The sequence below is a fragment of the Mytilus trossulus genome, chromosome 2 (assembly GCF_036588685.1).
Source record: "Mytilus trossulus isolate FHL-02 chromosome 2, PNRI_Mtr1.1.1.hap1, whole genome shotgun sequence".
In the NCBI taxonomy this organism is placed as follows: Eukaryota; Metazoa; Mollusca; class Bivalvia; order Mytilida; family Mytilidae; genus Mytilus; species Mytilus trossulus.
This window is the reverse complement of record NC_086374.1, coordinates 71,644,625-71,658,158: the sequence shown is the minus strand read 5'-3', so window position 1 is coordinate 71,658,158 and position 13,534 is coordinate 71,644,625. Positions and strand designations below refer to the sequence as shown.

Sequence of the window (13,534 nt, the reverse complement as noted above, 5' to 3'; positions counted from 1 at the left end):
ATACATGCAAGTTACAATACTGAGAAATTGAAATTTTATTTCCCCCAGTATCATAGGTACAGTTGATACAGAAGTTCATAGGAAAACTTTTAAAAAAAAATTATCACAAAATTTGCCTTTGATGAATTATTATATTTAAAGTTTACCTATATTCAAACATTTCAATACCAATTTGTTTACTTCTTTTAAAGGAATAGCTCTAAAATCACAAAAAAGGGACACATTTGCTGTCTAATCTGAGAGGTTGAGACTCCAGTGATATATCAAATATGTTAAAAGTAGCAGGTGCAATGTTTTGTATAGTTTTACCTCTCCATGTTCAGGAGCCCAGACTTTCTTATACACCTCCTTCACAGGTAGGTCAAGGCTGATGATTTTCTTATTCACCAATAACTGTAAATATTCATTAAATCATTGGTAAATTTATGGATTCAAACAATAAATTAAGTTTGTTTAGCAAGGGATTGAGAACAATTTACTTTCATAGCCTGTCAAATAAATAGGTAATTTATAAAAATAATTGTTCCATTTCTTCAGTAAATTTGAAAGTACTACAGTATAAAACATTGAATTTGTTAGAAACAACACACGTTTCTGCAGTTGAATATATGATCTAAATCTGCTTTAATTTATAAATCATCTGGTCTTATGTTTTAAAGTAGCAAAAAAGTATTTAAGGTGGGGGAGGGATGTGGAAATATTTAATAACTTACCTCCATTCCATTGTCATCTTCAAGGAGGGCAACCAGTTCACAATCTGTAATTAGAATACAGTAATAATAACTTTCTTGGAATTTTGATGCTCCTCTTTTAATATTAATACAGCATTTGTGTAATAAAATCATATCTTTCCTCTTTTCAAACCTTTATCTTATAAACTGAAATATTCGGGCGAACTACGTTTGCGTGCAGCTTTTGATTACATTTGCACACATTCATTTTACAAGTAAACTCAGGTAAAAATATAAATAAATAAACAAATTGTAATTGGCTATATATTTTTTTAATTTTCATAATAAATATGACTATCAATTAATAATTTTGAAAATATTAATTAATTCAAATTACATTTTGTTCATATTCAACTCTAAAGCCAATTATAAAGTGATCATTATAAACTCCGTAGTAAAAGACTAAGGCATACATGGTACTTCATTGTGAATATTTCAGGATGAAAAGTGTTTCAACTAATAGTGATCGTTTTTAAAATTAGTAAATAATTTAAGTTAGTTTTTAAAGTTACACAAAGGTACAGACATGGAGTTTCGGCATGTTTTAACATTTTAACATTTTCATCTGTATATATTTCTAGAATTAAGTGTTTTGCATAATAAAATGGACTTATCTTGCTCGAAATCCCACTTCCACCTCATCGTTGGTGAGCAAGGAACAAAGACTAACGGAATGAGTACTTATACTTGTAAATAATTGAACAAACTATAAATAAAAAAGTATTATTACCTGTATTTTACCTGAGTTTACCAGTAAAAAAAGATGTGTGCGCAATTGTAATCAAAACCTGCATGTAAACGTAATGATTTTTGCGCGCAATTGTAATGGTAATGCACGCAAACATAATGCACCGAATTATGCATGATCCTTTAGAGTTTATATAACTGAACATAATAGACTTTATTTCAAAAACCTACCTTGACAGATTTTGTTCTTGACATCTCTCATCAGAGGCCCTAGACCTGGCTCATTACAGCTGTATGGATTACCCAGCATCCTTCCCTGCAGGAAGTCTTCTTGTTGTGGGTCCTTCTCAAGTATAAGAAGAAATTCTTCTACATCGTTTTCCTCCTGTAATTTTTTTAAAAATCATAAATATTTGAATTTATTGGCATTGGAATGTTAAAAACTTATCTTTTTTAACTTTTAATTGTGTTCTTGTTCGAGTTGGAATATGAATTTCAAAATCAATAAAAAGTCCATTTCCGTTGAAAATGATTTGCTATTAAATCCACAGCTGACATCAGAAAATCATTGACATCATTGTGCAATTACAAAAGAGGTTTACATATATTTTTTTTTTATAATTTAGAACATTTTATGAGTATTTCATTTATACTAGGAAAATATAGTAATGTAATCAAGTAGTTGCTACCTGTAAAAAGGACAATTGATGATGGCAAATTTTGAATTTATTAGCTCTTTTCTTCTGAAATGCCAGTAAAATTGATTTGCATCCATCAAAGTCCTAATTGATAGTGGTAACACCTCAATAACTTCTGATAAAACTTAATGCCAAGTAAAAAAAAAATAATTGCTGAAACTGAATATGGTCGATGCATTGCTCATGGAACTTCATGTACAGATAAAATAATGAACATTGATATTCAAATAGCTGGTTCTATTCTTTTATTTGGGTTTGACTTACAGGGAAAATAATACTACAGAGCCTCTCAAAGATGAAGACTGGCGATCTGTAATCATCACAAGGATATTTCTTCACTGTCTTCACACAGACCTGCATAAACTCCTTAGTCTCTGACTCTGTACCTGTTTTATATAATGAAAGCAGTTAGACCCTAACATAATTACTACATCCACATAAAAAAATATGGCTTTAAAACTTTAACAATCTAACTGACATGTGTTTGTTTAAAATTTTACCCACATCAGGCAGTTACTGTTAACTGGGCATTTGATGATGACAAATATTACTTTAACTGTCTCTGTTCTAAACTGCCAGTAAACATACATATTACTGGGGAAAAAATGTTGAAATAAAGAGTAGAATACTGTGGATTCATTATTTTACGTTGGATACCAATTTTCGTGGCTCTCGTTGGTACAGGTGAACCACGAATTCTAATGTTCAACGAATAACATCTTTTCAATAGGCTTTGTATATGTTCCAGACAGTATGAGTATTTGGACTGTACGCATATTTCAAAATACTCATACGGTCGGACTGTATGTGTATGGTCGGACTAATATTAAAATGTTATTCAAGTTTATTAGATAAAAATTTGTAAGGGTTCCGCGGAACCCAGTGTCTCGCCTACTTTTGATGTAAATCACAGGCTCAACAAAAAATGAGGAAAAAAATCAATAAAAAAAATCCTCTTGATACTATCTTTTGATTGTAAGAAGCTCCTGTCCAAGTTTGGTAAAAATCTAGGATAGTTAATGAATCTAATTAATGTTTTGAAAACTTAAACTGCCGACTGTATGTAATGTTAACTGGAAGAAAGTCTAAGTCCATTTAAAAGTAAAATACAGAAAAAATGGAGTTATCTTTTTACAATATTTACTTCTGGATACTATCTTATGGTCATAAATAAGCTTCTGTCCAAGTTTGGTACAAACCCAGGATAGTTTAAGAAAGTTATTAAAATTTTAAAAACTTTAACCTCAGAGTGAATGTAATGTTTCCCCGCAGAAAAACTAAGTCCATTTAAAAGTAAAATACGGAAAAAATGGATTTATTTTTTTACAAAATTTACTTCTGGATACTATCTTATGATCATAAACAAGCTTCTGTCAAAATTTGGTTCAAACCAAGGATAGTTTAAGAAAGTTATTAAAATTCTAAAAACTTTAACCACAGAGTGACTGTAATGTTTCCCCGCAGAAAAAACTAAGTCCATTTATAAGTAAAATACGTATGAGTATATGTATACAGTCCGGTCCAAACACTCATATGGTCTGGAACATATACACTATACAGACATTGTCAAAACCACCAAATCAAATGTCCATGAATATGCAAGTTTTCAGAAATCAAGGAAAATTGATACCCATGAAAATAAATGAATCAACATTAGCAATTTGACTTTCTTACAGCATCTATTAAAAATAAAAATGTTACAAATGCATGAGCAATATCAATTTAACTAAAATGACTTTAGAAAAAGAACTAAATAAAAAAGCATAAAAGATTTTTTACAGTCTACTTCTTTTAAGTTTGTGTTTTTTTTTGTTTTTTTTAATAAAATACAAGACATACTAACCACTTGTGAGTTCCTCCAGTAACTCTAACAGTTTATCCTGAGTATCATCTATCAGTTTAGTTCTTTGTACCACTAGTTTCCTCAGAGACAAGTAGCCATTCAGTACATATCCTACCAGTTTGTTTTTGTAATGTTGTTTAAGTACATCTTGTTCTACAATCTGAGCTAACAACTCTGAAATACCAAAAAAATGTTTTGTAACTCCCAATAAACACTTTACTGTGGATTCATTTATTTTCGTCGGGTACCAATTTTATTTCTTATCTCTAGGTTTAAATGAACCACAAATTTAAATGTTCAATGAAATACAAATTAAGCTTGTATGATGGCTTCGGTAAAACCATGAAATCAAATGTCCTCTGATTATTTGTTAATTGTCAAGTATTTAAAAAAAAAAACACTATTTGAAATTACTGGAAAATTACAACACCAACAAAAATAATATTTCCTAAAGGTTTATATGACACATTAGTTAAAACAATAAATCAAGTATCAACAATAAACTTCAATCTATAAAAAAATTGGTGCCAAACAAAAGGAAATGAATAAACAAAGGCTTCCAAAATTTCCTGACAACAGCCGTGTTACAAAGAAATGTTTTTGATGGTCAACGATCAGCTGGATACTTTTAAAAATGTAACTGAGAGGATGCATAAGATATATGTGTCTAAGTAATTAGGAGTGTTGTATGCAATAAAATTATTTATAACTTGTCTAAAAATAAATAAAATATTATCCTCGATATTGTATCATTTTTCTGTGTATCTTTATACAGAAACCATCATTGCATCAGTCAACATCAGTACTGGACTGTTCTCATGTTTTTGTTTATATAATCTATCTTCACTCTGTGAGAACTTTACACTTCAATAAACAGTACTTGGTAACTGCAACCACAGAGCAAACTTTTTAATTTTATAAAGTAACTCACCAGTAAGAGACTTGAGGGCAAATCCTTGAGCCAAGTCAGAGCTTAGGGTTGTTTCTTCTAAATGTTGTAATAACTCTACTTCCTGAAACACACAAATCAATCAGTGTTTTGTCATAAAAAAAAAGTTTTTAATTACTAATACGGGTACAAAATAAATAGTCCCAATAGCATAGAAAAGGGAAAAATCAGATGGACCATTGATGTGAATACAAAATCCATGTTCACTGAAGATTGAAATCTGGGATAAAACCATAATAAAGCACAATTTAAAAATAATAAATCATAATGGACATGTTTACTAAGCTTCAATATGATGTGATCTCAATTTCATGTTAAACAATCTTTAATCACAGCTTCAACTTGAAACATTTCCATGTTCAGATACTTTGGGATCATGGGAAAAATCCTCTTTTTTTTTTTAAAGCCCTCATCATAATGGACAGGAACATGTGTGCTAAGTTTAAAGTTCATGATAACAAATCTTCAAGGTAAATCATTAAATGATAGAATCAATCAGATATATTTACAAGTTTAATGTGCATGTCAAACAGTCATGCAAGTGCAACTAGAAAACTCAGAAGCATGAAAATGTTCCCTATCCATATGTGTTATTAGTATAAAAATAAGGAGATATGGTATGATTACCAATGAGACAACCACAGTTCAAATAAAGTGGATATAAGCAATTAAAGGCAAATGTACAGACTCCAACTATGAGAAATAGTCGCTCAGGTGTAACATGACACCTTTCATAGCCATGTAATAAGGTCGCCCAGGTGTAACATGACACCTTTGATAGCCAGGTAATATAACATACCTTTGTAATAAGGTCACCCAGGTGTAACATGACACCTTTGATAGCCAGGTAATATAACATACCTTTGTAATAAGATCACCCAGGTGTAACATGACACCTTTGATAGCCAGGTAATATTTCCAGTGGGCTGGTTGGATTAACTTTTTGTACAAAGCTAAGAATTCTGAACTACTTTCACCACTTTTACCAATTCCATCAAGACACCTGGTGAAACAAAACAAAACAGTCATTAAATTCTTATGCTGGTTTTATTCATTTGCAATATAAAAAAACAGAAAATAATAAAGCGCCTCGTTAAGCGCAGCTGGCTATGACTTTAGGATCAACACTGAACATTTGGGGCAATAATGGACAAAATATTTGTGTTTGATACAGGTCCGAATTTGAAATGCAATTAAATATTTGACACATAATAGGTTTCTGACATAGAATAACTGTATTCAAAGAACTTAGAATATGCAGTCATATACATAATAAAAATTATATTATTTATTTACTTAACCTATGTGAAAATAAAATTGTCATTGAATTGTTTCCTCAACAGATCTTACTATAACAATGCCAATATAAATCAATTTTATGAGATTTCTTGAAACCGGTTAGAAATGTTATATTTGATTTATTTTAAAATGCATACATTTCAACACACAATCTAAACTTACTTTGTTAACATATCAACAATCTCCTTCTTTCTACTGGGAATCTGAGCAATGGACTCTATAATGTTACAGGCAGTCTGTCTAGCAGAACGAGACGACTGAGAAAACATTGCTTGCTGTAGCCATGTTGTTTGTGTCAGTTTCAGGTGTACAGCTGGGGTCTTACTCATTTTCTGTCTCCATTTATCAACATATTTCTCAGTTAGATAAAGAGCTCTGGCGACTTTTTTAGTATCTTCCTGGTCTGGCTTTGCCTCAGACTTTTCTCCCTCAAGTTTCTCTGGAGTCACTGAAAAAGATAAATTGTAATAAGACATGGCACCTACATTGAATTAGTTTTCCACATTATTTGTTCCTTTTACAAGGTTAAATATTCAATTCTTTTAGTTTAATATTTCTTAATAAAAAGAAAGAAGTAGATGGATAGAGTCATCTTTCTTTGTAATTTTTTTTGCTGAAAAGTTAATAAATATCTTCATTCCGACATACATGTCATTTTCTAATTTTATGTTTTTTTCATGACTTGTTGAGACATATTTGAAAGTTCCAAGAAATAATTCACAATTAATATAAATATATACTGTGGATTCATGATTATTCCTCCAGTTTTGAAATGAGTTTTTTACAAATCTTACCTCTTTTGGGAAGTATTTTCCTCCAGTTTTGGAAGGAATGTTTAGGATCTCCTGTCAGCCAATTTTTACTATTGACATGTAAATCAGCAGAGAGATGTCTCAACAGCTCTGCCTCTGTAGCCATTTTCTCCTAAATATAGAATATACCATACAGTAGATATGAGTAGATATGGTATGTGCCATTGAGACAACCTGCCATCCAAGTCACAATTTATAAAAGTAAACCATTATAGGTAAAAGTACAGCCTCCTGGTCTAACATTGTACAGCAAGCTATAAAGGGCACATTTATATTAATACATTGGTATATGTATATGTTTGGGGTACAATATAAAACTTAAATATTTTGTTCATGTGCAATTTCTTATTTAATTATATCAATCATTAGACAAAGCATTAAATACTTTATAGTTCAAATGTGATCTTTAACTGAATACTGACCATTGGCATTATAAAACTGGAAACTAAAAATGTTACCCAAAAAATATCCTCTTTCACATTTGTATTTTTTTTTAAATTTTTTAAAAGCAAAACACAACTTAAATGCCTTCTATTAGCTTTTTATCCACTCTTTTAATATATTAAAATTGTCACATGTCAGTAAAAACACCATAATCTGTGGCAAACAATATTGTAGCATAATTAAGAGGATTTCACCAAAAGATTCATACACTTTAAAATGTTATGTATTCTTGGTAACATTACATACCTTTTTATTATCAGATTTCATCAGATGTTGTAGTATCCTGAGACATGGAAGAGTGACACAGTCTGTAATTACTGGGTTCTTCATCTGCATACCCATCAGGAACAATCTCATCACTGACAAAATATCAAAACACAGTTATCACTGAAGATTAACATACCATACATAAGTACATGAAGTCAAAATAATTTGGAATACTAGAAAAAAGGAAGGAACCAGAAAAAAAAAATGAACCACATAAACCACATAACATATTTATAAAGAAAAGCTTGATCTACGGACACTTTATTAGCAAAGTAAATTTTTATGACCAAATCTAACAAGATTTACAATTCCTGAAATTGAGGCGATCATACACTTCACCCTATTACCAATAAAATTGGAAGTAGTACCTTCCTTGGAGTGAAGCCAGTTGAATTGGTACAGGATGGCCTGAGGGGTGTTGTCCAATTTAGAAATGAGCTGACATTTTATGATCTATTTTTATCATTTCTACATTATTACCACTAGAAACCTCCACAAGAACAACTACACAGACGTGTAAGAATAGCAGCTAACCACATTGTTAATAACTTTATAGACTAACTATGACTTTTAACTATACCAGATTCTTATTTTACTTTCAATTTCTATTTATATCTGTAAAATCATCATAACAACCTCTATTGTTCAGCAAACCACACCACCGCAAAATTTGTACTTCACTGTTTGATTTCATATGTATTATTGTCCTGAAGACGCCACCTTTGTTGGCGAAACATCTCAACCAGAATAAACTCTTACCATGCGGTAATTGATGGGTGTTGTTGTCTTTGTTATCGTTTAACAGTTAATACAAGTTCAATTCAGGATTGACCTAATTTGATACTTTCTCTGACCTAGATTTTAACTGATTATTACTGCCCATATTCAAGAGTCTTTGTCCTTTTACATTACCAATGGTCCAAACAATCTCTTTTTTTCCTAATTTATTTCTTTAAATTGATTACATGATGAAAAATTTCAGTCAATTCCTAGAGAAATCATGTTGCTGTTTTTATCGAAGATGTTTTGCCCTTTACACAATAGGCAAAATAAATTGATGAAAATTCAGCAAATTGCAAGACAAAGATTAACAATATAATAATATAATCTTCCAATCCCAATGGTTGATTTCTGTACGATGAGAAGTTTAGAATTATTTTACACCCTTTTAACAGGCACAAAAGTATGCGTAAGTATTAAGTAATTTTATGGAAAATTTTTAAAGTGGTAAAGCCTAATGGATAAGCACAGCAGAAGACATTTCATCCAACATGGACTTATTCTTTTGACACAAAGGGCTCCCTTAGTGAATGATCAGCAAGTACCAATGTTAACGTCGGCCTGGGATTGAAGCCATGACCCAAGACTTTCAAACTACAAGAAGCCATCAAGGCAATTCATAAACATTAAACAAAAAAATTATATCATAAGTAAGAAAATCAAAAATTGTGAAAAACTTTTCCATTCAACATGGTTAATAAAACATACCACATCTAATCCTTTGTTCCCAACAACTGTCATCTTGTTGTAGAGAGGTCGCTAGTAGTAGTATCTCATGTCGTACTGACGATCCCTGAAATATAAATTAACAACGATATAAAAGTAACAAACATTTAAAATTCAAAACTCATTCAAATTAACAAATATCTAAAATTCAAAACTCATTCAAATAAGAGAGCTCATTTGTAAATTTAATATTTATTTATTTTCACTGACTGTTTTTTCTCATCTTGTATTGGTCCTGCTAAAAACTATCACTAAAATAAACAAACTAACTTCAAATTATAGACAAGAGCTCAAGTGTAAACAACTACATGGTACAATAAAGGGACACATGATTGGATAAAATGTAACTGAATAAAAGTATACAAGACCTATAGCTGTTAATTTCTGCGTTATTTGGTCTCTTGTGGAGAGCTGTCTGCTTGGCAATCATACCACATCTTCTGTTTTATACATAGCGAGACTAACAAGAGTATATTTTTTTTCTTCCTCTCTAAATTTAAAATCCAACTTACCAAATCTGGGTTTGACAAGTACCCCTTGAGAGCAGAGCCTATCCTGGTCATAATCAGGTTGTTCATCTCTTCAGTCCCTCGTCTGTTGTCTTTGGTAAGGAGACAGAGTAATGATCGTACTTCTGTCCTCACTTGTAATGACCCATGACGTAAGTTATAGTCAATCAGTTCTTTTATCATACCCTGTAATGAGTTAATATAAAGCATTGATTGATTGTGGTAAGGAGACAGAGTAATGATCGTACTTCTGTCCTCACTTGTAATGACCCATGAGGTAAGTTATAGTCAATCAGTTCTTTTATCATACCCTGTAATGAGTTAATATAAAGCATTGATTGATTGTGGTAAGGAGACAGAGTAATGATCGTACTTCGGTTCTCACTTGTAATGACCCATGACGTAAGTTATAGTCAATCAGTTCTTTTATCATACCCTGTAATGAGTTAATATAAAGCATTGATTGATTGTGGTAAGGAGACAGAGTAATGATCGTACTTCGGTTCTCACTTGTAATGACCCATGACGTAAGTTATAGTCAATCAGTTCTTTTATCATACCCTGTAATGAGTTAATATAAAGCATTGATTGGTGGATTGACACTTAATATCCAGTGGCAAACATATAGCATTGACTATGGTGGGATATGAGACAGATGATCAGAAGATACAAGTAAGACCATGTGACACATCTGTCCCTCAGAGGCAGATTAAATGGGAAAGGGGAATCAGACTGGCCCCAGTTTCCCCCTTTATGGAGCTACAAATATGAAAGATTTTACAAGTAGGGGGACCCCTCTGGTTGAAAACTTGGGTCCACATGTATTCCTGAACATATAACTCTAGAAATCATGAGTCTGTGCAAGCCTGGTTATATTCTATGGAGGTTGGCTTGGAAGGAAATATGAAAAACATTAACATAGAGGTGAAATTGATATTACAAACAATTCTTTTGACTATAATTTTAAACAAATTGAGCAAGTAAAGTCATTAATAACATGACATTTATTCCATAAAAATGTCTAACTAAAGCTTTTTCAAAATATGAGATAAACCCTCACCTGTCCACAGAGAATCTGTCTGAGATTTGTATTGGTAACAAGAGCTCTTAGAAGTGTAATACAATGTTCCACGGCTGAGCTGGCACAGCCATAACAGTTACTGGCCTTCACACTGAAAATTACAAGGCTTTGGTATAGTTTTAACTTTACATTATTGTACTATAAAGAAACAATTTTAGTACTACTTGGCATCATTTAACTATTATTTCTTTTCTATCAACTTCTTTTACTTGTCTTTCTCAAATCTAAAAAACAAAATTCAGTTTGCATTGTAAACGGATGAAAAATTGATATGATCATCTGTTAAAATATCAATATAATATTTTTTCTCTCAGGAGAAGAGAAAAGAGAGAGAAAAATGCAGCCTATGAAACATATTTTGACATACCTGTCTTTTCCCATTTTTGGTTTACAAGGAGCCACATGTTTGGCCTTGATGATAGGATCATCCCTAGGGCTGGTGACAGGTGACACCTGGGACGCAGCAGACACAGCCTCTCTCTGCTGACAATCATATTCTACTAATTCTTTACGACTGGCTAGTACTTTCTGCAAAATGTTTAAATTTCAGGTTAATAAAGCATTCTATTAGGAAAATCTTTCAGAAATTCAGTGAATGCTGTATTTTAAAATTTTTGATGTGAGAATTAAACATTAAGATCTCATTACTGTGGCACTAATTATATGAAAAAAAGTTAAAAGCATATTGGCCACAAAATCCTTGAAAACCCATTCTGTTTAATGAAAACATGTCATGACTAAAACAGAAATCAAGAATAAAGCCATATATTTTAACATTTTTATTTAATTAATGATATGAATTGGCTTGGTCAGAAATCAAGTACAAGTGATGAATAAACCAAGAGGTAAATTGGTCATGAAATGTATAAACATGCCTGCATGAGTACAGTCAAACCTGTAATAAAGTTCACATCTAAGAAAGTGAAAAACTATCCTTGTTAGGTGACACACTTCTAGTCCCACTTAACTAACACCTATGCATTTGTACCCTCAATTTGAAGCTCATATAAAAAAAGATGTGGTATGATTGCCAATGAGACAACTATCCACAGAAGATCAAAATGACTCAAACATTAACAATTATAGGTCACCGTACGGCCTTCAACAATGAGCAAAGCCCATACCGCATATAGTCAGCTATAAAAGGCCACGATAAGACAATGTAAAACAATTCAAGCGAGAAAACTAACGGCCTTATTTATGTAAAAAAAATGACTGAAAAACAAATATTTTACACATAAACAAACGACAACCACTGAATTACAGGCTCCTTTTCAGGTCAGTTTTTTTTACCCAGAGGGCGACCTTTACATACAGGTTTGACAGTATAAGAACAAATCTGAAAGTATAACACTTAGTAATTATTTAGAAAGTTACCTGTATGATTTTGCTGAGTTCATCAAATGAAGATTTACATTCACTGCAGTATTTGAGTGCCAGGGACTGTATAGCTTTGTTTACATTGCTTGATGGTACATTAGCTGAACCTCCACCAGACTGTGGTAGAGCATCATCCTGAAATAAGATGGGAGTTTATCTAAATAACCACTGATTCCTTTTTTTAAATGTTTCTGATTGCATACTTGCTAAGCTCTCCAAACAATGATTTTTTTTTCTTTCTTAAGAAATAGAATTTTACTACAAAGAGATATATCCCCCTTTATTCTAAGAAATATTTTACTACAATTGTTTATCAACTAGAAACAAATATAAACCCTTTTTTTTGCTTAAAATTCTTCCGATCTCAAAGTTATATGAAATTATCTTGTGTTGTAAGAAGCTATATTTGCTTTCTTTCCCAGAGTTCCTCATCCTGATCATGCCAGCAATATTTGCCACTGGATGTTAAGTAACCATCAATCAATCCATCCCAGAGTTCCCATTCAACATTATTTTAAAAATATAATAAATTGAAAAATTATAATAATTTTGTAACCTTGGAGAAAGACTAAAACTTACCAATCTCTCTGACCCATGTTCTGTGACTTGGATAAGAAGTTTCTCCAGTACAGGTCTGTGTTGTTGAAGCTGTTTATAGATTCTGTCGGCTTTTTCTAGCAGTGTGTTGATGGTGGTAATTGCCTGAAATAATATTGTATAACATTAGTTATTGGAAGTTAGAAATTGTAGTTAAATGCACATTTTAGATAAAACAGTTAGTTAACAAGAAATTGTAAGTGTTGTTATGCTTGGTATACAACCTTCCATAATTCATATAAATCACAAGTTCACACTGTTTAGCTGCATAAGTATGAAGTCATTATGTTCAGTAGCTCTGGAAAATGTATGAAAATAAAATAAAGTTCATTCAACATGTTGTAAAACTCAAAGTACATTAAGCAGGTGTCTTACAGATCAAATAAATTGGCAATATGTTCATGGGACACAGATGATGCCCCCACTTACACATCATATAAAGTTATGAAGAGACATAACTAAGAATGTTATCATATTCATTGTTTGTTGTTAAGTTTCTGTATATCATATTTGATTTTTGTTTATTGTCTTGAACATAAATCTGGCCATTAGTTTTGTCTTTCGAATTGTTTGACAATTGTTATATTGGAGTATTGAGTAGCTGGCTATTCGGATGTGGATTTTCTTGTTGTTGACAGCTGTATGATGTATACTGTGGATTCATTACTATTCTCCAAATACCAATTTTCTTGGGTTTCTTGACAGGTGAATCACGAATTCCAATGTTCAAC

At 31.6% G+C, this 13,534-nt stretch overlaps 1 protein-coding gene across 1 annotated transcript in view; it reads right to left on the bottom strand.

Moving 5' to 3' along the window:
- Window positions 1-13,534, bottom strand: part of LOC134707922 (E3 ubiquitin-protein ligase UBR4-like) — a 117,753-nt gene that overhangs the window by 22,983 nt on the left and 81,236 nt on the right. Inside the window, exons 85-100 of the mRNA XM_063568088.1 lie at window positions 12,786-12,908; window positions 12,204-12,341; window positions 11,194-11,354; window positions 10,806-10,917; window positions 9,749-9,931; window positions 9,219-9,303; window positions 7,710-7,822; window positions 7,002-7,131; window positions 6,370-6,655; window positions 5,770-5,911; window positions 4,891-4,972; window positions 3,960-4,133; window positions 2,381-2,502; window positions 1,650-1,803; window positions 714-757; window positions 310-393 (exon numbers count right to left, since the gene is read on the bottom strand). Coding sequence (XP_063424158.1) covers window positions 310-393; window positions 714-757; window positions 1,650-1,803; window positions 2,381-2,502; window positions 3,960-4,133; window positions 4,891-4,972; window positions 5,770-5,911; window positions 6,370-6,655; window positions 7,002-7,131; window positions 7,710-7,822; window positions 9,219-9,303; window positions 9,749-9,931; window positions 10,806-10,917; window positions 11,194-11,354; window positions 12,204-12,341; window positions 12,786-12,908 — 2,133 coding nt within the window. The remainder of the gene's footprint in view (window positions 1-309; window positions 394-713; window positions 758-1,649; window positions 1,804-2,380; window positions 2,503-3,959; window positions 4,134-4,890; window positions 4,973-5,769; window positions 5,912-6,369; window positions 6,656-7,001; window positions 7,132-7,709; window positions 7,823-9,218; window positions 9,304-9,748; window positions 9,932-10,805; window positions 10,918-11,193; window positions 11,355-12,203; window positions 12,342-12,785; window positions 12,909-13,534) is intronic.